At 40.2% G+C, this 27,570-nt stretch overlaps 2 protein-coding genes across 2 annotated transcripts in view; one reads left to right on the top strand and one right to left on the bottom strand.

Moving 5' to 3' along the window:
• Positions 1-1,093: 1,093 nt before the first annotated feature.
• On the bottom strand, positions 1,094-27,570 carry trmt1l (tRNA methyltransferase 1-like). Its single transcript, XM_042334791.1, has 16 exons — positions 27,515-27,570; positions 24,823-24,987; positions 23,851-23,913; positions 23,120-23,233; positions 22,444-22,508; positions 20,931-21,060; positions 19,725-19,851; positions 18,996-19,075; positions 17,754-18,006; positions 15,795-16,007; positions 12,936-13,126; positions 11,173-11,251; positions 8,554-8,720; positions 7,067-7,150; positions 6,002-6,128; positions 1,094-1,705 (listed from the first exon to the last, which is right to left on the bottom strand). The coding sequence occupies exons 1-16, from the start codon at positions 27,561-27,563 to the stop codon at positions 1,366-1,368; spliced, it is 2,247 nt and encodes a 748-aa protein (XP_042190725.1). The 5' UTR covers positions 27,564-27,570; the 3' UTR covers positions 1,094-1,365.
• The window catches only part of swt1 (SWT1 RNA endoribonuclease homolog), a 52,748-nt gene continuing 52,447 nt past the window's right edge, over positions 27,270-27,570 (top strand). Inside the window, exon 1 of the mRNA XM_042334790.1 lies at positions 27,270-27,330. The gene's annotated coding sequence lies outside the window, so the exon portion shown is untranslated. The remainder of the gene's footprint in view (positions 27,331-27,570) is intronic.

Below are 27,570 nucleotides of genomic sequence, written 5' to 3'. Positions count from 1 at the left end.
TTGTGTAAAACTGTCTTTTCTGCTGCTTGTCCAGCTTGGATCACTAAGCTGATAAGAGTTTTGGCTTGCAGTGACTGGTCTGCAACTCCAAGTCCTGCTGATGAGCCAAAAAACTGTCCACTGTGTAAAAGAGAACTGGACATAAAACACCTTTCTCAATGTTTAAAGGAACATTTATTCAAATTGTACAAAACTCTTGAAACTTTGTTACACACATTCTAACTGCCCAGCTGTTAGTTACACTAACCAAACCCCTTGAAGTTTAATTTTAAAATGTGGGTACCTGTGCCCATTTGAAATCCCAATCCTTTATCAGCTGAACGGAGCAGCTTAAAGATAACCCTTTATCAGCAGAGACAAGCTCTGTACAGTTCCCTATCAAAGGGAACCGGACAAAATCTAAAATAACTCACACAAAATTATTAAAAAAAACAATCTCTCAACATTCTTTGTTCTATTATTTTGAAAACATGTGACTTCTGAACAGAAAAGGTTTGGCTGTTTCCAAGATTGATTCACTTCCCACTGCTTTGATCCAAGCCCCATAAGTCACAGCTCAGTGGAATAATGTTAAAATATCCTGTCTTCCCCCGTCCTTCCTTAACATATTTGTTTCTCTACTTGTTCTATGTGTAGACTTTTAAGTTGAGAATCGAAGAACAAATCCCCCGTGAGTGCAATGACATTAGCAGGTAATAATAATATTCCTTGCATTTGATATAGTGCCTTATCACGTCGTTGAGATGTCTCAAATCACTTCGCAGAATATACTGTAAAGTGAATTGACGATATATTTTGTGGGTGAAACATATGACCATTTGTCCATCATTACACTTATCGCAGATTCAACAAATTTTTCTTTTGGCTTTTGACTTAATGCTCGTTGATGAAGGGGGTCAAACACTTAAAATTCCAATTACCTGCATCGCAACCTTTCTTTCTCCAGTCACCTTTTAGATGCGTACTTGAAACTACTGAAGCTCAAAGGAAATACCCAACAATGCCGTGGATATACATTAGGTGCGTTACTTCTTCACAGACTCGAAGATGATTTTCCAGAAACTAACCTTACGTAAATGAAATTGAAGTCTCACTCATTCTGCAAAGTTTATTACACAACAACATCAATACGAATCACAAACAATATCTGTGTTATAGATGAATAATGTTTTTTGGTTTTTTTTAATTACTCAAAGCTGAAAGCCATGTTCTTTAAACTTAAAACTGGAGTATTACACATCTAATGTTGGTTCCTTAATGATGCCCGAATCCAGAGGCCGTAGTAGTGACAACTTCAAATTCAATCTGGATTAAAAAATGATACAAGGGATCATTTGGGGCATGCAGGATGTATGTGGATTTTTATCACTCGGCCTTCAAGTCTTGAGTCAGCTCAATGGGATCTGCTTCAGGCTTAGCTGAGATGTCATCTGGGATCTCAGAGGGTTCTGGCTGATGTTCTAATGGTGTTTCTGTTGAAGTCTGACCAAGTAGGTCAGCATGATCTCCCACAGATTCTGATGGTTCTGTTGAGCTATGCTCAAGAATTCCAGGCTGGTTGCCAGTATATGTTGGTACACTATACTTCATCAGAATGGTTTTAAACTGTGCCAGGGTGGCATCTGTACGGATTCCTGTTGGATCAAAATGGGTACGGCTAACTCGGAATCCAACTTGTGTGAGGTAGGGCAGAAATTTGTTGATCCTGTAGGAGGGAACAAAATATAGATCAGTTTTAAAAATATATATTTCTGTGGTAGCCCAATAAAGACACTTGTAGCATTTAGTATCATATAAAAAGATAGAAAGAATTTTTCTAGCATTTTATCATATTGAAACATCTCAAAGTGCTTCACATTAATAGTCATTTGTGCCAGGAAGATCCCATAAACAGCCATAATAATAATCCTTGCATTTGATATAGCGCTTTTCACGTTGGGAGGACGTCCCAAAGCGCTTCACAGAACACACTGTAAAGTGAATTGACTGTATATTTGTGGGCGAACGCGGCAGCCAATTGCGCACAGCAATGTCCCACAAACAGTCATGGATTGAAAATGACAAATTTATTATTGTTTTGTTTTGGAGGGATTATTATTAGGCGTGTGGAGTAAGGAAACTTGCCCAAGGTTTCACCCTGACCTGCCTGGAATTGAACTCAGGTCTCTCGCTTGCAAAGCGAGTGCTCTAACCACTGAGCTACAGGACTCCATGAGTTGAATCACCATTGAATATGAAGGATTGTTGGCCCAAACCCTGAAATAAAACTCCCTCCCTCAAGTCATGAGATCTTTAATGTTTACTTGAACGGGCTCTGAGATAATAATGCTACAAACTGAGCCAGGTCGACACTATTAAGAGGTGTGGAGCAAAGGCAGGGGAATTAGGATCAAAATATTTTAATAATCTGTTTAAAGGCTGTTACTATGACAGGATCTTCCCGACTTAACTATTTATTTAAAATGGTCTAAAAGTACTTGCTGCAATTGATTAAAGTGCATTAATTCAGCACGGGAGAACATCCTCGTTCCCGATAAATATTCTTATTCCTGTTACAAATGCACTGGAAGTGATTTTCTTTTAGAGAGAAATGTTTTACAATACAGATGTGAACAATAAACAAAATGATTCTGAGAACTATGTCTGCCTATTGAGCCACGATTAACACACCAGCCAGGGCACCTCAGCAGTGAATGCTAGGGAATCACAAATGTGGTAAAGTGTGGAGTCCCGTAGCGTAGTGGTTAGCGCGCTCACCTTGCAAGTGAGAGGACCTGGGTTTGATTCCCAGGCAGGGCGAAACCTTAGGCAAGTTTCCTTACTCCACGTGCCCCTGTTTAACTAGCAGTAAGTTGGAATGTGGTTGTCAGTTGATTGGTTTGTGGGATACTGCTGTACGCCAATGACTGCTGCGTTTCGCCCCCCAAAAATATACAATCAATTCACTTTGCAGTTTATTCTGTGAAGCGCTTTGAGATGTCGCAAGGAGGTGATAAGGCGCAATATCAAATGCAAGATTATTATTATATTGTTAAAGTAGCTTTGCATAGTGCACGCTGCAGCTTTCGGTGAAGCAACATCCTCGGTAACCTTTACATTGTTGGAACTTTGGAAAATAAAATGTGTACGATACGAAGATCTGTGACAACACTCAGTGGTTTAGCAAGTAACAAGTCAGCAAAGGAGCTGGGACCCCATTAGCTCAGTGGTCTACTTTCTTGTAAAACACTGAGCCCTCCACATCAGAGGAACAATTCCAGATTTCCATGAGTGTTTCACAATGCCCCTCTGTTCTGAGCAATTTTATGTTGGGAGGGGAACAATTTGGTATTTAATTGAATTTCTTTATCTGCTTTCAATGATTTTTATTAGGACTATGGACAAGCAGACGTGCAGGGCAGAAGTCCAATAAATCTAAATTTGGTCAGTTCAAAGGCGGCTCAGCAGATTACTGCTAAATTTGGTTGAAGACTATTTTTCTGCAGTGCAAGAAACACTGATTTGTCTCTTTGGAAACTTGTAACCAAGCCAATTTTGGGGCTGGCCTCTCAAGTGGAAATAGCTATTTTAGCATTTGGGAGTTCAACTCAATGGAATATGATTAACCCCAGTCAGGCTGTGGCTCAGAATATGCGAGATTTGATTCATTGTTTCAAAAGCTAGACTTCTCAGATAGTCATTGATAGAAATGAGCCAACCAATTACACTATTTGTTAATCTGAAATAGTCAAGTCAAAATACTATGTTATAATAGTGAACTTTAAGATGTTAATCTAATTTAGTTGGTAATACTAATGACAATCCTTGCATTTGATATAGCACCTTATTACGTCTTTGAGACATCTCTAAGCGGTTCACAGAACATACTGTAAAGAGAATCGATTGTATATTTTGTGAGCAAAACCCAGCAGCCAATGTGTACAGCAGTGTCCCACAAACAGTTTTGTATTGAGTGACCAAATTATTATTTTTTTTTTGGAATGATTACCCCGGAAAGCAATCCGCCAATCGACTAACAACTGGGTTCCCTCTTGCTGCTGGGCAAACAGTGGCATATGGAGTAAGGAAACTAAGGTTTCATCCTACCCGGGAATCAAACCCGGGACCTCTTGCTTGTGAGATGAGTGCTCTAACCACTATGCTGTTGGTAGTAGTTTTGCCTCTGGTCAGAAGGTTGCGAGTTCAAGCCCAATAAAGACACTTAAGTGCAAAGTCCAGGCTGACACTTCAGCTCAGTACTGGGGGGTGGGGGGGGGAACTGAATTGTTGGAGGTGGCATCTTTCAGATGAGACACTAAACCAAAGAACTGTCTGCCTGTTCATGTGAACTTTAAATATTCCATGATTCTACTCAAGAGAATTTCTTCTGGTGACCTAGCCAACAATACTCCAGATAAATTGGTCACTCAGTTCATGGCCATTTGTGGGACTTTGCTGGCACAAATGGCTGTCTTGCTTGCTCACAAAAAGGGTCATGGACCTCAACAGTAATTACTTATGAACACTTTTGAGATGCTTCAATGCTATAAAAAAGGAACATTTTTGCTTCCTGGAAGGGAAGATAGGCAGAGGAGAAATGCTTGCTGGTAATGAAGCTTCTACTAACATTTGTGCAATTTTATTGCTGTAATACTAATGACCGTTTTAGCAACAGGATGTATAAACAGGAAATAAAACCATTCGGGTGAACCAGGGAAACTGCAAGTTCCAAGGGTAGTCTAAGAATTAAACTAGCAAAACAAATATAGAATAGGTGAGCAGGTTACCTTCACAAATCACATTTGCAGTATCTGCAGGAGGAAAACAAAACCTGGAAGAGGAATCTACAGCATTCATACTGACTGTTTGTAGATTATTAAAGCAGTCACTTTAGTGTTAAACTGATTCCGTTTGAATTTTTTGTGTGCAGTTTCAGCAGAGTGGTGCCAGTTTTGAAAGATTAGAAATCACGTTAGATTGCTCCCTGATGTTTGTGCCAAGCTTTGAGCAGGAAGCCTAAGTTGGAGATGCATTTAGTATTTCAAAAGAAGGAATTAGACCCAATGTCTTTTAAACTGACTCATAAATAGAGAAACCAAAATTCACGTTACCCAGTTTCAATCTGAGCTGAGACTGGTGGCCAGGTGCTTCCTTCCTCAGAGGGAAATGCAAAGAGTCAGTGCAGAACTCCTGAGGCTTTTTGAATTATTTGGAAACCTACTTGATTTTCTTTGGAACTAAGGAGGATTGAGGGCTAAGCCGACTGAACACTTTAAAATAATAAAGGGAATTGACAAGCCAGCTAGTGGACTATACCTCCTTTTGGTAGAGAGATCCAAAACAAGGGGACATAAAATTACAGCTAGGATGGTTAGAAGTGAGATCAGAAGGCATGTATTCACACAGAGGATTGCGAGAATGTGGAATACACTGCCCGAAGGCAGTAGAGATAAAATTAACAGGGTTGTTTAAAAGTGAGTTTTAAATTTTAGAATTAAAGGGGTATAGGCAAAAAGTGGGTACAGGAATTAAAATATCTGCCATGATCTAATAAATTGGCAGACCCAATAGCCTTTCCCTGTTCCTAAATTCCCTGTGTTCCGAATTGTGGACATGGTATAGAGATGCAAGTAAGGCAAGGGAAGAAAAAGCTCACAAGCTCACAACCTTTAAGTGTTCTCGAGTTTGTGGAGTAATCACATAGTTTCATTATGAATTACTACACTTTGGTGTTTTAACAAGGTTTAACCAAGGCCATCACGAATCTCAGAAGGAGATTCAAATGTTCAGAAAAATGAATAGAAATACTGGGGTCTACTAAGCAATTTTGCAAACCAGATTTGTTGCGTTATTTGACACTTGGAGTTTGTAAAGATTGGAGGACCGTTTAAGTTTCGATATTGGTAAAAAGGCGAATTACAAATCACAAAAGCTGGCCTTAAGCCTCATCACCCAAGCTTGACTAGACCAGCAAGACCTTAACCTATGACTGAGTCAGAAAAGAATCCACTGCTGTCCTTACTTTGGGATGTTCATTCCTCGAATACTGTGCCGATGGATGCTGTAATAAAAGGGAGGATGCTCTATGGGAATATCATTTTTCTGCCGTTTTGCTGAGTTCCTAGATACGTTACCACCCTTTCTTTTGCCTGCCAAAATGAAAAACAAAAGGGAACAATGTTCACTAGTTATAAGAATAGTTAATAGATCACAGACACTGAGACACACTCACAGACTTGACAGTGCAACTGATAAATTTGGTGCTGATTAACTTTTAGCCAAATCATCTTTCTCAATTTGCTCTAATACATTGAATTAATTTATAAATGGCAAGTGACTAAGGCTGAAGTATTTACACTAATTATTATTAACATGCTGAGCTTGTATAATCACAATAGCTTTCCAGTTGAATGCACAGTTTGGTGTCCCAACATTATGATGTGGCACTGGAGCACTATGTGTGATTTTAGACAGAGCACAAGTTTAAAATTAATTTAAAAAGGGCAAAGTAAGAAAAAATATTTGGTTTCATTAGTGGAACAAACACTAAGATAATATTACATAGAATTTACAGTACTGAAACAGGGCCATTCAGCTTAACTCGTCCGTATCTGTGTTTATATTCCCCTTGAACCTTCACCCTTCCTACAATTGTTAACCTATATATACACAGTAAATACACTTTACAGTAAATGCTGTGAAGCGCTATAAAATGTCCTGATGATGTTAGCTCAGCCAGAAGGAACCCATTTACAACCCCACCCTACCCTAGTTGGTATTAGACATCCGACAAGTGCAGGGTCAGACATCCGACAGGTGGATAGGAAGTACCAGGAATACTATGTAAGCCTCTTAACACAAACCAGCATGAAATACCCGAGAGCATCACCATGATCCTCCTGCCTACAGCTCGGGGACACACCCTTACAAACACCCCTAACTACTGAGCAATAGTTCCATTAGTCGGAAGTACGTAAGTATAGCTTATAGTTGCTTACCTCTCTACACACCAATTCTTATCAGCCTCTGTGTGTGCAAATGCTGCTCATTTTATCAACAGATTTTATTCAATAAAATTAATTCTTACCATGCACAGAATATTTCTCTCTGCCACTGCCTTCACTTCCAAATTTAGGAGGGGTTAAGGTTTTGATCACAACCCCACTTTCCTCTAGAGGGGCAAAAAAAGAGGCATAAAAATACAGTAACATTTTTAAAAAATGTAATAGCATTCACATGTTGAATCCCTTTGACTCCCCCCTCTCTACCCACTTTCAAAGCTAGCCTCAAGACTTTCATTTTGGGCCACACCTTAGGTGTTCTTTCTCACCCTCCCCTCCTGCATTTCAGTTGCTCATCTTTCAAGATACCCTCCCGACACGGAAGTACCATGTAAATGTAAATTGTATTGTATCTCAGTTGGGCGTTAGAATTGGCTTGAGTGACCCTGGAGTATGAAGGGGAAAATCAACCCCGCTTAACTGTGCCTGGTGTGGACCTCAGAACATGGAGGATTCAAACAAATGTTCCAAAATCCACCCAATGTAAATCACTGAATTTATCAATTAATAATTGATAGTCTATCACAAGGAAATAAAGTCCAACCCCATTTTAGCTAACTGTGGGCGTTCAGTACACTGCAGGTACAGATTTAACACAGAGACAAATTTGTTCCCTCACTACACTTTACAATTAATCCTGTGAAGCGCTTTGAGTTGTTCAGATAACTGATAATAATAATAATGATAATAATCCTTGCATTTGATATAGCGCTTTTCACGTCGGGAGGACGTCCCAAAGCGCTTCACAGAACACACTGTAAAGTGAATTGACTGTATATTTGCGGCAGCCAATTGCGCACAGCAATGTCCCACAAACAGTCGTAGATTGAAAATGACCAATTTTTATTATTGTTTTTGGTTTTGGAGGGATTATTATTAGGCTCTGTGTGGGGTAAGGAAACTTGCCCAAGGTTTCGCCCTGACCTGCCTGGAATTGAACTCAGGTCTCTCGCTTGCAAAGCGAGTGTTCTAACCACTGAGATACAGGACTCCACAAGGATCAGTATCAAATACAAAGATTAAAAGCCTGCAGTATACTGAAGTGTGGTTTATTTCCAGCCTCTGATGCTGAGTTGATGGCTTCCTCTCACTGCATGGAAGCACATAGGGGCTCGGATATGTGATCAACAGCGACCTTGGTGACCCTTGAAGTGCCGACAGGCCACACTACAACATTTACCTGAACCCCCAGGTCTCTCTGTTCCTTCACCACCCCTTAAGATTGTATTACCAGCCTATATTGCCTCCCCTCATTCTTTCTACCAAAATACATTACCTTGCATTTTTTCATATTGAAACTCATCTGCCATGTGTCTGCCCATTTTACCATTCTGTCTATGTCTTCCTGCAGTTGGCACCTATCCTTCTCACTGTTTACTACCCTACCTAACTTTGTGCTCAGTAAATATTTTAATTGCCGATGTCACGATTCATCGAGCAAAATACTTCAAATCTTTTTAAAAGGTTGGGATTTGCGAACATTACTAAACCCAATGTCTCGGAGCACACTGACCTTGGCTGCTGTGGCTCATTGGTCCAAATATTGAATAGTGTTTCAGTGTTGTGCATTCAGATTCACAGATCAGATTCTTTAGCAAAGGCTGGATGTCATCAATCCCGTGCTGGACACTCTCAAACAGCATCCGCCGCAAGAAACCGGGGTTAAACAAAGGCCCTGCCCTGGAAATCGAAGAGAATAATTTTCATGGGTGGGTTGGATAAAAATTTAACATTTTAAAATACATTGTAATGGAAGATTTGAAGACATAATAAGAATAATCTTTGCACTTGATATACCACCTTATCACGTCATTGAGATGTCTCAAAGCGCTTCACAGATATACTGTAAAGTGTATTGACTGTATTTTTTGGGCAAAACGCGGCAGCCAATTGCACACAGCAGAGTCCCACAAACAGTCGTGCATTGAATAACCAAATGATTTTTTTGAGGGATTACCACCCCTGGAAAACAATCCACCAATCGACTAACAACCAGGTTCCTAATAACTGCTCAGTAAACAGAGGCGTGAGGAAAATTGCCTGAGGTTCCGTGCCCAGCAGGCCATACTGAAGAAGCTAGTTGGGCCAAGTGGCTTGTTTATGTGCTGTACATTCTTTGTAAATCTTTGTGAATTTCCAAGCTGCACAACTACATTTTTTTGTAAAGCGAGTCTATTATAATTTACTGGGCAAGGATCATTGCTCATAATGTACTTTTTTAAGTGCTTGGACTCAATACCTGAACAGGGATCTATGTGCACCAGGGAGTTCACCACTTGAAGACAATGTAGAAGCTTTCCCATATTGATGCTCATAATTTGGATTCAACCTGCAATGTAAACAGGGCGGATTCACACAGCCTCAGGGTACTTCAGAACTGGTTCTATTGGAAATGACAATACGCCCTGTGCTGCTATTGCCTCTAGAAAGGGCTGCCATTACTTCCTGGATCTTCAACCCACCCCAGAGACCACAGACCTTGTGAGAGCTTGGTTACTGATCCTTCCTGCTGCCTCACTAGATTTTCCCCACCGCTAACCTCACTACCTCACTAACTTTCCCCCCAAAAGATTGAGGAAGTTCCCAAACAGGCAGTTAAAATGATTGTCCTCCCTTTGTCACTGTGAATGGTTTGGATTCTGCCCAGTAAACAGGGCATACAGATGCTTCAGAGATCTATTTAAAGCAATTCTAAAATATACTCAAAGAGAAATGGGCCATTAATTTCTTTAATCATGTTACTGTGCCTCATCTTCTTTTCTCTAATGAGAAAGGTCAAGATCTGTAATACTTTCTTCAAAGTTCAATGATCAATGACCCCTAACAGTTCTCATTGCTTTGTAGTTATAACATAAACGGTTCCTGGCTTGCATCATCGTTTCAGGGTAAAGCCCTTATTTATAAATACCACTGCAAATCCTTTAGCTACTTGCTTTAGCGCTGGCCTACAAAATATACAGTCATAGGACCTTATGAACAGGAGCAGGCTATTCAGTCCCTCAAGCCCGTTCTGGTATTCTGTTCAATCATGGCTGATCCTTTAACAGTTCGTACTACCTGTGGGGTGTAAATGACCGAAGCAATACCATGCAAACAAAGGCAACATTCTAACAAACATCAGTCTCCATTTAAACGAGTTTGCAGGTTCCCTGGTCATGTCACCACCACCACACCTCAAATCAATTTACCCGCTCTTATTCCATATCCCTTGATACCCTTACCTAACAAAAATCTATTGACACTAGTCACTACATTTTAGAGTAAATCCTGTGACGTCCTCCTGAAGTAAAAAGTGCTATGTCAAATGCAAGGATTTTGTTTAACTACTACAAAGTTGCACCACTTTGCAACTAGCAACAGAAAGCTTTAAGAACTCAAACATCATATCGTTCAGCTCAGGAGCAGTAGGTGGTAGGGGCAGAAGATAGAAGCATTTCTGTAAAGAGCAGTGGCTTGGAATCCCTAAGTTGTCGTGGCAACTTCACAAACGTAGAGCTGCCTTCATAAACCAGCACCAATAAATAAAGACAGCTTGAGATGGACAGAGTGGGAGCGATTGTTGACAGTCTGCACAGCTGAATCGGCTTCCACCAGCCAAACCTGCAGTGTTTGTTTCTGCAGAAATTCAACATCTCTTCAGAGCTTTTCCTGCTTTGCTGGTAGCTGGTGTCACATTATAGCCTTTAGTGCTAACTTTTTAATATCTTGAAAGGATTAAAGCAGAAGAGTGGGTTCAGTAACAGGTTTTATACGTCTGAGCTTGGGCTCATTAGACCCACAGATTTAGCTGAAATTACTTTTCTTAGCCAGCTTTAGGAATCCAAAGTGAAAGGATATTGGACAGATTCATCCCACTCTTACTGCAGGGCAACAGGACAAAACGCTACTTATAAAGTCAGCTGAAATGGAAACCTTTGGAGTGGTTGTAAGGAATGAATTTGGCAAGTGGAAACGCCACCCTCGAGAGTGTCTTTTCGAGGGTTTGGTTGAAAATTATTGCTGGAGCAGCGGAGAAATGGTCTTTCTGAAACAGAGAGGCAAATGTTCCATTGCTCGGCACTGTCAATGTGATAAGCATGCAACCATTCGGGCCGCTCTGCCAAATCCTTTGACTGCAAGAAACAAAACATACCACAATGGTCCAAGTTCCACTGCTGTCTTTCCTGGCATACTTCCATGGCAGTCACATGGCAGCTGACGGTATGTGTTCTCTGGGAGGAAAGCAGATTGTTTAAATCAGGTTGGAAACAGACTGCTGGTTTGTTAGCAGACAAAAAGCACTGTTGAATTTCCTTCAACAGACTGGTCACATTGTTTATCGACTACAATTTTGATTCAAAGAGCAAGCGGTCATAAGACCATAATCAAATAAGATGTCTTTATGAATCAGAAATCCTTGGATAAGATCATAACACATTATTAAGGCATTTGTTTTTAAGTGAATGCAGTCTGAGAGATTGAACAGATATTTATTGGAAATAGCTCTGGAGCTAATATACAGCGGCAGCACCAGTCTCCACTAACCATTCTGAGCAATGGGTTCTGGCACTGATAAATTTGCTCATTGCAATGGAAACAATAACTCTCTGTATTGCGGTGTATCCTTCAGTTTATCCACAATCATAATTATTATGTAATGCTGACCTTAAAAGATATCCCACTGGGTTTTTAATCACTCGTCTGATAATTCGACAGAGGACATTTCAAATAATGAGAAACCTTATGACACATTGTTCAATGCTTTATTTGGTTGGGACAATGTACGAGTTGCCCTTCAGACTCAAACATCAATACCACTCTAACAACTACAAAAGCTCAGTATTTACACTGTGTGCTGAGTTCAGAAAATGAAGAGCTGCCAAACATGGCTGTTCTCCGTTATAATTTACACCCCCAAAAAAATCTACCTTGGAATAAATTTGCTGATCTCTGTCAGGGTGCAGCCAGGGGCAACCCTTTTGGGGGAGGAATGGGGAGGGGTAGAGAATTAAAAAAGAGCTCCTGCTCCTGGTAGCTATACAGAAAATCCTGCTGGATATGTGGATGTATGTGATTGATGCTCGTTCCACAATCAAGTGATGAGCAGACACAGTCAAGGCTCAAATACAAATAACGATCACTTGGCTGACCACCTCAAGGTGCCAGAGAAACAGTGTTTTAGTGGAAGGAAAAAAATAGTCAAACTCCTTCAGCAGAAATGAACACTGGTAAGAGGGGAAAAAATGCCACACAATATCCCTGAAGGAGATGGGGATTCTCATGGAATAGATGCCAATAGTGTAGTGCTAGATTTCTGACACAGTCTGAATTTAATGTTTCCATGTCTCACTGATGGCATGTGATGGCCGAACAGCTACTGTTACATTATAATACCAATTGAACTTTCAGGAGAGGAGGAGAGACTATCATTAGGTGAATATTGGGTGGAAGATGGAAAGGACTCCATAGAGGGTGGGGGGGGGGCGGTGCTTCTGAGACTTTTCGTTTCTACATGTTCATGCACAAGTCTTTCTGAAATAGTGGAGGCCTTGAATGTTTGATACTGTGTGGTTCTGAACCACAAATGACTACTAGCATTCCATCAAGGCAACGCTAACTGCCTCGGGACGTCCCGACATGAAAGGCGCTATACAAATGTAATCTTGTTGTTGTTTTAATTCAGTGCAAGCAAACACATTTAGAGCACAATGAGAAAAAACAGGGGAACAGATGCACGTTTTAATAAAATCCAATGTTGCTACTTGGACTTTTGGGAAACTCAATGTAAGATTCCTATCCAACTGTACTGCTGGCATTTCTTCCCCCCTCAGAGGTTGTGGTGGGTGAGTGAAGAAAATGCTCATAATACAATAATACAAGAAACCAGTTCGAAATGTCCTCTTGGTGTAGTCTTACCTTCCACCATGTGACACTCTTTCTGGAAGACACGCTCTTCACACCACTGACAATGGATCAGGCGCCGGATTTTCTTCAGGCTATCGTCTGCCTGGGAGGGGCCTCGAAGCACCCTTACGACCACAAGAACAAAGTGCTCCAGAGCTACAGCAAACAAAACTTCAATGCCCTTATTACAGCGTGCAGCAGCCCTGCAAGAAAACGTCACACAGAGTAATCAGACTACAATACCGTTACACAAGGCTTTGGAATATGATAGTTATATACATATGAGGTACTATAAGAGTAGGATAATAATCTTGAACCACGTGGCACAACGTGGCAGTCTAACACTGGGTTGGCACAGATCCAGCTGTAGTCCATCATCCTGCACACCCTATAAAACACTGAGGCAACCACGAGGGCTCATGTAACACATCAGGCTGCAGGATCAGGATGTATAATGAGCGCGTGTACATGTGCCACAACACTTGGAAGGTGAAGGATACTCTGGGTCAATGGGTATAGAAGCATGAGATCCAAGTAGACTTTAGACACAGGTCAAGTATTAAAAGAAAAGGAAAACTGCAATAAGATGAATGGTTCATCAGTCTGTGTTTTGGTAAAATTGGATGAGACACGAATATTGGCCAGGAAACTGGGGAAACCCACTGCTGTGATCTTAACTGCCATGGTTACTTAGATCAAACTATGAAGAAATATGCAAGCGAGTTGGTGGAAATCAACCTAAAGGCACAAAATGCTAATGGAAATAATAAATTTATTTCTATGCACATACAATAAAGTAGGTTAGATTCACAAAGGAAAATGAGCTGATGGGAGCAAAAACTGGATTAGAGACTTCAATTTAATTAAGCATGACCTAATTAAATAGGAGATTTAAATACGGAATTGTTAATTTGACATTACCCAGTGGAGGAATTGCATTATGAGATACTGTGAAATGAAGGGCATTTTGAACTCAATACATTGCTTAAAGGCTGTTAGCATATCAAACACAAAAGTGTGCCTGGCAGGAATGGAACCAGATTTGAGTCTAATGCAAAACTGGTTATGAAGGGTACTTAGGCAGCTACTATAAAAGCAGCAAATTAACTTCAAAGTGGACATCAAGAACATCAATCCATTCCTACGATACTAAGTGTAAGCATGCTATGTGCTGTGCGCAATTGGCTGCGCATTTCACCCACAAAATATACGGTCAATTCACTTTATACTTTGGGACATCTCGAAGACGTGATAAAGCGCTATATCAAATGCAAGGATTATTATTATTATGTTTCTCCATGTGATCAGTAAAATGTTTTTCTGTTTTTTCTTTGTCCCATCTGCGTACTGACCTTGACCGTGTACAGAGAGGGAGTTGAAGGGAGAAACAAGAGTTTACTACAGACAAATTCTGACTCTAGCCTACAGGTCAAAGAGCAGCGCAGAGAGGCTCTGACTATATTGTCTTAGATCTCTTTGGTATGGATACAGGTAGCAGAATGCCGAACATAGGGTTACAAATGGAATTTTATTGCACAAAAATCACCATCTGGACTTTAAAGAAAATCGATTGCTTTTAATAAGCATCTTGCAACAGGAAGATGGAATTCTTTCTAATGATTGTGAACCAAAGCGTTGCCCACAAGACTACACCAGGACCTTGACATCCTGCTCTCAGGACACCTGTACGTGCATATTGATGGTACAGTCAGGCAGAGAACCAGGCACTCTTTTAGTTCCAAGTCAAGCAGATGAGGGTCCTATTGTGACTCACTGTTTAACTCCTGGCTTTTAACAATGAATCCTTCTTTACTAAATTGGATGAGAGTCTGGGCTTTTCATTGTTGGTAAAAAAAATTCTGTTTTAGTAAAATTAAAACTTCCTCCCACCTTCCAAGACAGTGGGAGACGTTTAGGAAAAGGAAGGTAAGAAACAAGTTTCAAAGTTAAAACTGGTTGGGTAACCAAGATCAGAATGAATACAGGGCAACAGCAAAAGAAAAAATAAAGTTAAAACTAGGCAGGGAATTGAGGAGGACAAAAGTGGCAGGGAAAAGAATGTCAGCAGAGATGAAGATTTTATAATTTGTCAAATGTATTTTAGCAGGTTTGAGGTAATACTGTTGTAATGAAGCTGCCTATTTGAGCAGTGTATTTAGTGTAATATGATTGTTTATTTCACATTTTTCATTCACATTTTCAAGAATGAGGTGGATAGATATCTGTTAGATCAGGGCATCAAGGGATACGGGGCAAGGGCGAGAGATTGGAGTTGATGTACAGATCAGCCAAGATCTTATAGAATGGTGGAACAGTCTTGAGTGGCTGAATGGCCAACTCCTGTTTCAATGTTTCTATTTCAGGATTAATGTTTGAGCTGAAAACATTTACAACAGGCAGTCCCCGTGGTGACGGGGATAATTGCAGGCCTGCCAACAAACTCAGGGTTAAAACAAATGCACTGCTGGCAAGTCCAATGTGTTGTATATGAGCTAATCTTACATCAGAACAGTCCAATGAAGAAAACATTTATATAGGAAATAGTTTGCTATTAACAGGGAATTTAGTAACTAAAATTTTAGAGAAACACATTGATTATATCTTTTCCAATGCAAAATGACAGAGCTACATAATAGACATTTTCATAGAATCATAGAATTATACAGCACAGAAGGAGGCTATTCGGCCCATTGTGTCTGTGCCAACTCTTTAAAAAGAGCTATCCAAATCAATCCCATTCCTCCGCTTTCTCCCCATAGCCCTGCAGACTTGATTTTATATTAAATTTTATATTAAATTTATATCAGATTATATGAATGCAATTTGTACTAACATTCTATACTTATTAATAAGACATGAACAGAAAAGTACCTTGCCACAGAAGCAATGATCATTCTGGCTGCCATTTCCTTATAGTACTCAGTCCGGACAATGTTGCAGCCATAATGGCGCATGGTGACATTCAAGGCTTTACAGTACAACGAGCTAACGTCTGTGGATGTAACAGACACTATCCCGAGATTCCTCACATTTCTAAAGGCAGCACCAACGTAATTTACCGCTGTTCCAAATGGGTCCAGGTGTCTATGTCAAAACAGGAAAAAAAAATCACATGCAGAAAATAGACAAGTATTTAAGCTTCCATCATTTCCTATTTGTTCTCACCATTTGACCACTATCAGTGAGCCGGAACCGTTTCTGTGTGCGAGTCTGCAGGGGCTATTCTCCCCTCTTCCTCCATAAATGAGGGATGGAAAGTTTCGAGGGCGTTTGGTTCAAACAAAGCAGCAAGTTCAAATCCCAGCCTCAACCATGATTTGAACTTACCCATAACACAATGTGCCACCTCTGAACTTAAATCTATATTCTGGGAGCTCTTAAACGCTGCAGAATTGAGATAACAATAATAATCCTTTCATTTGATATAGCACCTTATCACGTCTTCTAGACGTCTCAAAGCACTTCACAGAATATACTGTAAAGTGAATTGACTGTGTATTTTGTGGGCGAAACACGGCAGCCAATCCGCTCAGCAGTGTCCCACAAACAGTCGTGGAATTGAGTGACCAAATTATTATTTTTTTACAGATAAACTATAAAGATAAATTGTGAAAAATAGAATCCCATCCAATTCTGCCATAACGTTTCAGCTCCTTTACTTTTTGGAATTTTGCTTTGCGCTACTTGTACCAGCAATCAAATGCTCTCAACTTGCCTTCAGTAACTGCAAACAGACAACATGTGCCTGCAAGAAAATGCTGTTAAAATTTTACCGTTTAGCTACAACTACATTGCCTCCAAAACAATTGTGATTTAGAATCAAAGAACGTTAACGGTACAGAAGCCCATTCAACCCACTGTGTCAATACCATCTCCTCTAATTCTATTCCCCTACACTTTCCCAGTGTTCTTTCATTTTATTTTTTACACAAGACCCACCAAATGGTACTGTTTTGGAAACAAAATCAATGCAACATTTGCTGCAGGTTTCCCAGACATTCTTAACTTACACTAGTGACAATTTACATCCCTCTCCAGACTTTGCTGGATAGTCTTTAGATAGTTCACCATTCCAAACAATGATCAAATCAGCATTTGAAACTTAATTTTGATTTGACAATGCATCTAGTTAATGAATTTTTTTTTGGAACAATCATCTTTGTTTAAACTGAATCACATATGTAACCTTCAAATAATCCTGATGTGCTCAGCAGGTTAATGGAGAACTAACTAATCCCATTGTCCAAATTTCTGTTGACTTGTTTTGTTGTAGCACTTTTTGGTTTGGTTTGTTACCAAGTACCTTAGAATTCCAGGGTGCTCCTGTTACAGAAACACTGCACGTGTTTCATAAACACTTATCGACAGAGCCAACATTTATTGTTTGAAATACTTAAAAGTATTGGAAGTTGATTTCTATTATAAAGTCCTGGGGTCCTGTATAAAATCTAAGAACTATTTTCAAAGGATTATAATAATCCTTACATTTAATATTGCATCTTTCATGTTGGGATGACCTCTTCAAGCATTTCATTATGAAGTGTAGTGACCTGGTATTTTATAGATAAACGTGGCAGACAACTTGTGCACAGCAATGTCTCACAAACAGGGATTAAATGATTGACCAATTTTATTTGGGGATTGCCGGCCAGAAACAAGACACTAGGAGAAACTGCTTTTTCGTTTCGAATAGTTCCATGGTATCTTTAATATCCACCTGAATAGGCAGACGGAAACCCGGTTTAACATCTCATCCGAAGGATCGACGCTTGGAAAAAAAAATGTAATTTTTGCAGTAAAAACAGATTGTAATACAAATGTTGCACTCACATGAAGTCAAACGCTCTCAAGTGCATGAGAACGTTGGCATCCATTTGGGTGACTTCAATGGTCCCCGCGGGCTCCTCGGTTTCCTCAATCTCATCTTCATCCTCCTCATCTTCCTCCTTTCCAGTCATTAGCACCTTCATTCTATTCAGATGGCAATTCTCCTGGATCATCTTCACCGAGCCCTCGCTGAAATCGTTTATGGTGACTTTCACTGCATCCCCAAGGTGCTTAGCCCACTGCAACCCCATGATTCCTGCAGGAAGAGCACATTCATCCAGCTAAGTTTTCCGAACAATTAATAATAGCAATCCTTGCATTTGATATAATGTCTTTCATGTCAGGAGGCCATCTCAAAGTGCTCCATAGGATTTACTACAAAGTGTAGAGACTGTGTATTTTCTCGGCGAGTGTGGCAGGCAATTTGCACACAGCAATGCCGCACAAACAGTCATGAAGTGAATGATCAATTTTATTTCGGGGATGGTCAGCCAGCATACTGTGAAATACTCCCTTCTCTTTTTGAATAGTTCCAAGGGATCTTTAACAGGCAATCGAGATCTCAGTTTAACGTTTCACCTGAAAGACAGAACACCCCCACGCTAGCCTGGAACATTAATAATCCTTGCATTTGATATAGTGTCTTTCATATTGGGAGGACACGTCAAAGCCTTAACAGGATTTCCTGCAAAATGTAGTGACTGTGTATTTTATAGAGCGGGCCAGCTAATTTGCGCGCAGCAATATCCCACAAACAGCCAAGTGAATGACCAATTTTATCTGGGGAATTGTTGGCCAGGACACCCCGAGAGAAACTCTAATTGACTACCCATTCTGCACAATGCAAAACTTCCCACTCTCTCATACATCAAAACCACTTCCACTTCCTTTATCGATCCCAATGTGGCCCTTAACCGCTAATCTGGCTTCTCTTTCCTCTTTCTTTCTTGTGCATTCTTTGCAAGGATTATTAATAATAATAAAAATTAAAAGATAGGATTGCTTCAGCCAGGTATAGGAAGACAAGGAAAAACGAAATAGCATGTTCATTGTTCACATAATATGGTTTCATCAGAGGCCTGGGAGCAGATCACATGCCTAACATCTCAGAGGAGCACGGTGGTAGGTATGGGGAAACGTTAGAGTAGAAAGGTAGGCAGAACGACATTTAAGGAACCTCTCTCTATTCACGCCAGAAGGAACAACTGGAAATAATATGTAACTTGTGGAAAACCTTTCACGAACCTGTGGCTCCAAAGGCATCTAAACACTCCAGTGGTTTGCGTTCCTGTGCCAGCACAGCGAGCGTACAGAATATTAACTGTCTGCAAATTAACAAACAGAACAGCAAGTTAGCAACATTTCAAGCAGCTTAGAGCTTTAAAATACTTCACTGGTGAGAGGTGTTAGAAAACAAATAAGGAGAAGAGAAAGGTCTGTCATCAGCTGGAAAGGAACATTTTTGGATAGAAATGTATCCTCAGTAAGATCATTCTAAAGGCATGCCACTTATTGCGTACCAGAGCATGAAATTGTAATGAAATCACTGCATCACCATGAATATTCAGTAAATGCAACTTTGGAATATAAAAGTAGGTAATTATCCTGTTGTATAGAGTGCTATTCTAACCTCATTTATAGTGTTCGGTTTTGGGCCCTCAGTTTGGAGGGTATCCAGCCACGGTCTTGGTAAACTGGAGTTATACTCCCTAGACCAGAGGAGGCTAAAGGGTGATTTGACTGAAGTATTTCAAATAATCAAAGGGATTGATGGGGTGAATGGCCTTCGACTTTTCCTGCTTATCTATCTTCCTAGGGAACAATAAGGACAATGTCACATGTACTATAGATCAGGAGAATGTACCACAAATCAGCCATTTCTTCACGGAAGAATATAACGGAAAGCAACTGCCCGATAACTCATCAGGAATATCCGGAGAGATTTTAATAGAATGTGTGAATCCGACACATCACCTGTTAGATTTCATTTTGGGGTTAAAGAAAGAGTCTGTTTTCTGAGGAGTGGTGTAGTTTGGAAAAACATGTACATCAGTGTCAACCTCTTTCATCACTTCAGTAGATGACTGATTCCCACTAGTGGCTGAAACAGAGAAAAACAGCAGATTCAATCATTAAAATATACAATCCCAGAAACTAATCTTAACTTCCAGATCCCAATATATCCCTTTATTAAAATCTTTATTTTAAATATCTTACGTTACGATATACCTTTGGGGAATACAGTTTGAGTCAATGGTTCACGTGAACCAATTCATCGTTTTCATCACATTTCGTATTTTTACTCTCTTCTACTGAAGGCTTTTGACGGATTTTCATGTAGTCCTACCCACTTATCTCAAACTGGTTTATGTTGACATCTCGCGTATATCAACAAAAAAGTGAAGTCCCACATTAATACTAAAAAAAACTTACCGTCTACATCGACGTCTAAATAAACTCCAGCACACTTATGTCAACAAATTGCTAACGTTATTAAAAGCATTGTTTTGTTACCACTTATGTCGACAGTACACTCTTGAATGCCTACTTTTTACTTGCTTAGTTATTTTTGTAAATAAATGAACAATTTTTTTGTAAATACGGGAAATGAAAATATATGTAAATAAATAATTTGTAAATTTTAATTATATGTATTATTTTTTAAAAATATCTATGAAAATTCATGAAAATACATGGATCAAAAATTTTAATCACAGAATAGCTATTATCTGCTTGCGACTGCCTATGCCAACAAACCATTTATGTTGACAAAATGGTCGACATAAGTGAGTAGAACTGTACTGCGCATGATTTTCCATGACGGTCATCCTCTTGTACCTCGGTCAAGAACCCTGTGTGAACCTCGACAGCGAGCTTTGACAGAATATACACTGGGGGAGGCAGGGTTAGAGAAGGGAAGAATCATCACAGCTAAGCTCAATATCTACACACACTGGCGGTCACTGGTTTGTAATCAGGTGCAGGAAAACGGGCTGATTTTCCCGTCAAACCAAGGGGGAATGGAGGACACTGCCGTCGCAGAAACCAACTAATACATTGAACAGGATTCAATCCTGCCACCTTCTGTATTGCTTAATGTAGCAATTATAGAAAAAAATTATTTGAATCCCAATTTCCAATTGTCCCCAATCTGCTCCACAGTGGGACCAGAAGATCTACCTCCAGTGAAGCTGGCTTCTGTGTCTCCATTCTTCATGTGCCGCTTGATGTGGCTGATCATGTCAGTCCTGCGTGCAATGGTGGCTGAGCAGACAATGCAGTGGTAATGCGCTCCTAGCCTCACTGGGGTCTGAAAGCATCAAATATTCCTATTAAAACAAAAACCCCAGCAGTAAGATTCTAACTTTCTTATCTGTTCCTTATAATAAATAACAATTCTTACATTTGATATAGTGCCTTATCATGTCTTTGAGATGTCTCAAAACGCTTCACAGAACATACTGCGAAGTAAATTAACTGTATATTTTGTGGGCGAAACGCGCAGCCAATTGTGCACCACAGTGTCCCACAAACAGTCATGGATTGAGTTACCGATTTATTATTATTAAAAAAGAAGGAATTATTACCCCCGGAAAAGCGATCCACCAATCGACTAACATCCGGGTTCCTACTTACTGCTAGGTAAACAAAGGTGTGTGGTGTACGGAAACCTGCCCAACGTTTCGCCCTGCCAGGAATCGAACCCAGGTCTCTCGCTTGCGAGACAAGTGCTCTAACCACTAATTGGGGAACATATTTAGAGACCAGGTTCAGATTAATAAAAGTCTTTTCTCATGGAGAGCAGCTGAAGAGTCAGCACTCAAGATTGAGACCACTGATTGAAATTTCCTTTCAAAAAATTAGAAATTAACCAATAAATACTACAATTAAAGATGCTCTGGTAAGCTATTATGGGGGAGAAGGTGGAGCGTTAATAACAATAGTAACAATCCTTACATTTGATACAGCGCCTTTCACATCGGCAGGATGTCTTAAAATGCTTCACAAGATTTATTGTAAAATGATGACTGTGTATATTTTGTGGGTGAACGCAGCAGCCAATTTGCACACGGCACTGTCTCACAAATAGCCATGAAGTGAATGACCAATTTTATTCAGGGGAATGTTAGCAAGGAAACTGGGAGAAAATCCCTTCTCTTTTCAAACAGTTGCATGGGATCTTTAACATCCACCTGAATAGGCAGAGGAGAACTTAGTTTAACATCTCATCCAAAGAATGGCACCACAAACAATGCAGTGCACTTCCAACAATGCAGCACACCCCCAGCACTGCATTGGGAGTGTCAGTCTTGACTTTAGGAGTATTATTATCTAGGTGTGGGATAATAATACCCTGAGAGTTTGCAAAGGAACAAAGGGAGAGATCCAAGAGAGAGCAAAGCAACACCCAAAAGGCAAAATAGTTGGCAATATCATGTCTTACAAGACTGTTTGAACATTATCTTACAGTAGTAATCTTAAAATAAAGGTGCCAGCTTGGAGGCCCACCCAGCACTGTGAAGCGCTTTGAGGTGTCCTCAGATTGTAAAAGGCTCCAAATAAATGTAACTTGTATTGTTTAGCGCCTCTCACGTCGGAACGATGTGTCAAAGCACTTCACAGGATTTACTCTAATTGGTAATGACTGTGAATTCAAACAATTTTATACATATCACGTTTATTTTGCCATTACCTGTTCCCCATTGAGACTGGTTTTCATTGGCCGACAGGTTAAGTGACAGATGCACATTCTGCACCCTGTTAAGAAAATTTACACAATTTATAGAAATGCAGTCGTACAATATTTATAGAACTTTAGTTTGATTAATATATTTTAGGGCTGCTTTTTAAATGATTTGGTTCTCCGTTCCAAAAAGCTGGAGAACAGTAGTGTTTCTACTCATTTTGCACCTATGTGAAAAGCAGTTACCACATTTTACTGGCACAAGCAAGGTCCAGGTCAGCAACAGTGCTGTGAACAACTTCCTTTGCCAATTTTCTCCCCCTTATCACGTTGTTGATTCTTCTCAAAGCGCTTCACAGAATATACTGTAAAGTGATTTGTCTGTATTGACCATTTTCTGTGAGCCTATTTAATGACAGGATCCATTAAAAATGCAATCTAAGCTACAAAGTCACCATTTTAGTGTGAGAAAGCTATGAGAATGAAGTTGGCTGTCTTGCTGGCAAGCGCTAGCTATTTGAACGTTTTCTTCACATATTCCTTCAAGCGATGCCACCAATGATTATTTTACTATATCCACCTTTTCGACTGCAGCTTTCCACCCCCCACCCAAAAAACACACAACCTGTACAAGAGAAAAAACGGTTTTATCTGATGCAATGTAGTTATAAAAATATATATTTACCTTCAAATTCTACAGAAACCTTCCAATGTAGGTTTTGCAAATGTCTTCGTAGTTTATGGCCGTAGCTGGGTTTAAACTTTTCTTCTGGACACAAGGGACAAGCTTTTTTGCCAGCTGTGGAAACAAGTAGAACATTTTACAGGCAAGACTGGTTCAGGGTGATCGCCATTTGACAGTGAATTAAATGGTGAGTACACAAAGAAAAAACATGACTCTCCTACTTGGGGGAGGAAGATGGATGAGAGAAAGGGAGATAAGTGGGGTGCTCTTTGGAGAGAGGTGTTGGCTCTAAGATGACATGTCTGGCAATGGAAGACTGGAATCAAGTTGAATCTCTGTGGCAATCTCGGTGGTCTAAAGCATGAGCCCAACGGGCCTGCAATACTTCAAGGCACTGCTGACAATGGATCAGCCAGCCTGTCTCATTGATAGGACTTGGAAGGAGAGGACAGTAACTGAAGATACAAATGTGACCCTACTGAATTTTAGGCTGCTACAAAATAAATAGGTGCGCCTTACTATTACATTTCTGTACTTTTTTTTACTCTGATATATGGTACTCACCAAAAATAATTGTGGTTCAATTAACACAACCAAGTTACGAAGAAAATCTTTACAGTTCTGAACATAAATCTTTGCTGCCCAGCAAAAGGACCAAATGTCACTAATTTGGACCAACCAGATGGGTTGAGGTCTTAGTTATTACAGTTAGTGTGTGATGTGCCACTTACCTCCATCAATATCTATAAGATTCTTCAAGTCTATTAGAGTTTGTTGAATAGAGATGTGTCTCTCTGGGAAAGAATTTTAAAAGATTTTAAAATGATAAATAAAACCAATTATTCTCTTCTTTCTCTTTCACATAGAAAATATTACATTCATTCTACAAAATAGTTATCATGTCTTTATAGGTATAAATAATAATAATCTTTGCATTTCATATAGTGGCTTATCACGTCGTTGAGATGTCTCAAAGCGCTTCATACAATACACTGTAATGTGAATTGACAGTATATTTTGTATAGAATGTGGTAACTGCTTTTCACATAGGTACAAAATGAGGAGAAATACTACTGTTCTCCAGCTTTTTGGAACGGAGAACCAAATCAAGAGAGATAAAATCATGTGATATTACCAGAGAGCAATCTCCTCCTGCAGTCCGTTTTAGTAAAATGCCTTCTGCACCTCTACCTCACTCAGTGTACTTCCATCTCAGCCATCTTTGTGACGACCAATGCCCATCAAGAAGCAGTTTGGTGGTATGAAGATCCCCTCAAACACTCCTTCACAATTTTTTTCTCTCTTCCTAACACCGAGTCTTATTGTGATGCCTTTCCATGGACACCTGGGGCTATCCTTAACCTCACACAAGTGACCATCTTTGTGATAATAATCCTTGCATTTGATATAGTACTTTATCAATATCATAGCCAAGATTGATCCTGGCTCTATCCAAATACACAATGGGACACTAAATGGTGATCAAGAGGTTAATTTCTCCTCTTCTCCAGCCCAGGGATACTGAGGGCAAACATAGCATCCAAACTGCTACCCAGTTGAGATCAACTAGCTCAGCGGATGAGGACTTGCAACCTTCTGGTTTGCATGATTTAGTGCTATACACTATTAGGTGCTTTCATCTACAAGGCCATTATAGGAGCTCTTTTGTTATGCAGTTTTATTGGCGCATCTTTTAAACAAACCTGCTGTTCCAGAAGCTGCACTCGGATCCAATGTTTCAGAAAAGGTATCATCTTGAACATCAGTACTGATAATTGGATTGAAACATGGTTGAATACAATTTGCCTCAGAGCTCAAGTCAACAGTGACACTTCCAACATCTTCGTTGTCAAAGGAGTTGAAATCATCTGAAATGTAAAAAGTAATCATCATTTTTGAACATCTTTTCTAACACAGTTTACAAGCTCTGCAAACCAAAAACACAGCCAACCTTACCTAGATATTAAGAAGGGATTTTATTGTTTTTAGGCTTCGTTAGCATACAAATCAATTATGCTTAAAAGCAAATTACAAAAAAAGGCAATGCAAAATTCATTGTTTAGAGATTTATACTACTTCAAAAGTTGTGTAAAGAAATTAGCTTCAGTTGCTGCAAATGTTTATTTTCATCTGAATCCAAGCTATAAAATGATCCTTCACGAGAAGTGTGATGAAAACCCTTTGATCTCCTCCTCCCAGAGTATCCATCCCCACCACGTCACCCATTACAGCATTGAACTTTTTTTTAAATAAGCGATAAATAAAATGTCATGGCTTGAAATACTGAATTCTCTGATAACTGTCCCAGCCATTATATCCAGGTAGGGGCATGTTACATTCCACCTCTGGTGAAATAAAAAACTTGTAGGTGAGTTTATATCCTGCATCTCCTGCACTTGAATTTGCAGGTTTGTTATCAAACTCAGGTGATCAGGTATTGGCAACTCACAAGAGTTTGGGTTTAAGTGTCGGATCGTACATTAGAGACCAATGATTAGTGTCATGTCGGTTCCCTCCCTCACCCTTCCTGAAAATTCAATGTTTGCATATGAATATAACTGGGCAAATTTACAGGAATTTCCTTCTCTCCCCCTGCCACCAACACCTCACAATAAATAAGGTCCCATCTTCCCCATTTTTTCTAATCCAGTTTCTTCCCCTCTCCCCCATTCTGAAGGTATTGATTCCATTTATCATCTTTGGGGGTACAATTTATTGTTTATTATACAGTTGCTCACTTGAGTAAGCCATTATTCATTTGTGAGCCTACAGAGTGAGAATCAGCAAGACTGACTATTCATTCCTGGGGTCATTTGATATACAAACCCACTACTACAAAAATGGGGAGGTAGGGTAAAGCAAGGAAAACTGGTTAATCCTTGCATTTTTTGATATAGCGTCTTATCATGTCTTCGAGGCACCTCAAAGTTCTTCACAGAATATACTGTAAAGTGAATTGACTATATATTTTGTGGGCGAAATGCAGGAGCCAATTGTGCACAGCAGTGTCCCATAAACAGTCGTGGATTGAAGTGACCAATTTTTTTAAAAAGGAACTATTACCCCCGGAAAAGCGATCCGCAAATCAACTAACAATCAGGTTCCTCCTTACTGCTAGGTAAACAGAGGTGCATGGATTAAGGAAACTTGCCTAACATTTCGCCCTGCTGGGGAATTGAACCCAGGTCTCTCGCCTGCGAGGCGAGTGCTCTGACCACTGAGCTACAGGACTCCGGAGTGGGCATGTTAGTTGATTTTCCCCTCCCTTATCTCGGGGACACTGAAGTCAATATTAGCAAGTTACCAGAGGACTCCTAGAACCCAAGTGAACCATAGCCCAGTAGCGTAATAATCCTTGCATTTGATATAGCACCTTTCATGTCGAAACATATCAAAGCACTTCACAGGAATATACTGTAAAGTTGATTTGACTATATTTGTGAGTGAAATGCAACATCCAGTTTGCACACAGCAATGCCCCACAAACAGCGAGAGATCAATTATATTTAGGGATTGTTGGTCAGGACACCAGGAGAAAGAAACTTCCTTCTCTTTTTGAATAGTGCCATGGGATCTTTTAACAGGCATACTGGACCAGAAAAATTAGTGAAACCCCCCCCCCCCCCACCCTGCATGAGAGTGGAACAGAGGAAAACGAATGCAAGTTGGATGATTGGCAGAATACGCTCTTTAAAAAATACCAACAACAAATTGCATTCATAAAGCATCTGTCATGAGGGGAGGGCTTCCTAAAGGACTGGGCAGTGAAGGGTTTGCACGCGAGCTGGGGAATGGGATCAAGAGGGGATAAGAGGCAAACTATTCTCTGGCCTCATAAGTTAAGTACCGCAAGTATAGAATTACAATTCACTCCATGGAAGCATTTTTTTTTAAAAAAAAATCAATCAGAGAATATATGATGCACTTGGATTTAATAAAAAAAAAGCATTCGCTGTTTCGCTTCACTGCTGCACTCGTCCGTCCCTTCGCCGTCAACTCGTTGAAACAGCTCCTTGAAAGTTAGGACGCCATCTCCCGACCGGTCCCCCCCGAGCTCCGCCGCTCGGGATCGGGGCCCTCTGAACGGAGGACCCTTCTGCGCTCAGGCCCTCGGCTCCATCGCGGCTGCTCGGGTGGGGGGTGGGGGGGGGGGGGGTCAAGGGAGGGCGAACCACAAGGTGGTAGCAGCGCGCGCAGAGGATCGGATCGGAGTAAGGAAGACTTTTCTTTCCCTTTGGAGAGTTTGATAAGGCGCCATATCAAATGGAAGGATTATTATTATTATTATTATTATGGCTGTGCAAAAAAAAGAGAGAGAGAGAGAAAGAGAGAGAGAGGAGTAGGAGGAGGAGGGAAAAAGGATCTTTCCCCAACCGTCTTGAGCAAAGTCCCTACTTGAGCCCGTGTCCTCCTGGTGCAGCTCCTCGACCCGCGGCTCCGCCATTTTAGCA

This window comes from Callorhinchus milii, unplaced genomic scaffold, assembly GCF_018977255.1.
Source record: "Callorhinchus milii isolate IMCB2004 unplaced genomic scaffold, IMCB_Cmil_1.0 Scaffold5, whole genome shotgun sequence".
In the NCBI taxonomy this organism is placed as follows: Eukaryota; Metazoa; Chordata; class Chondrichthyes; order Chimaeriformes; family Callorhinchidae; genus Callorhinchus; species Callorhinchus milii.
Note: the sequence above shows the minus strand (reverse complement) of the source record. Positions and strands in the feature narration are given on the sequence as shown.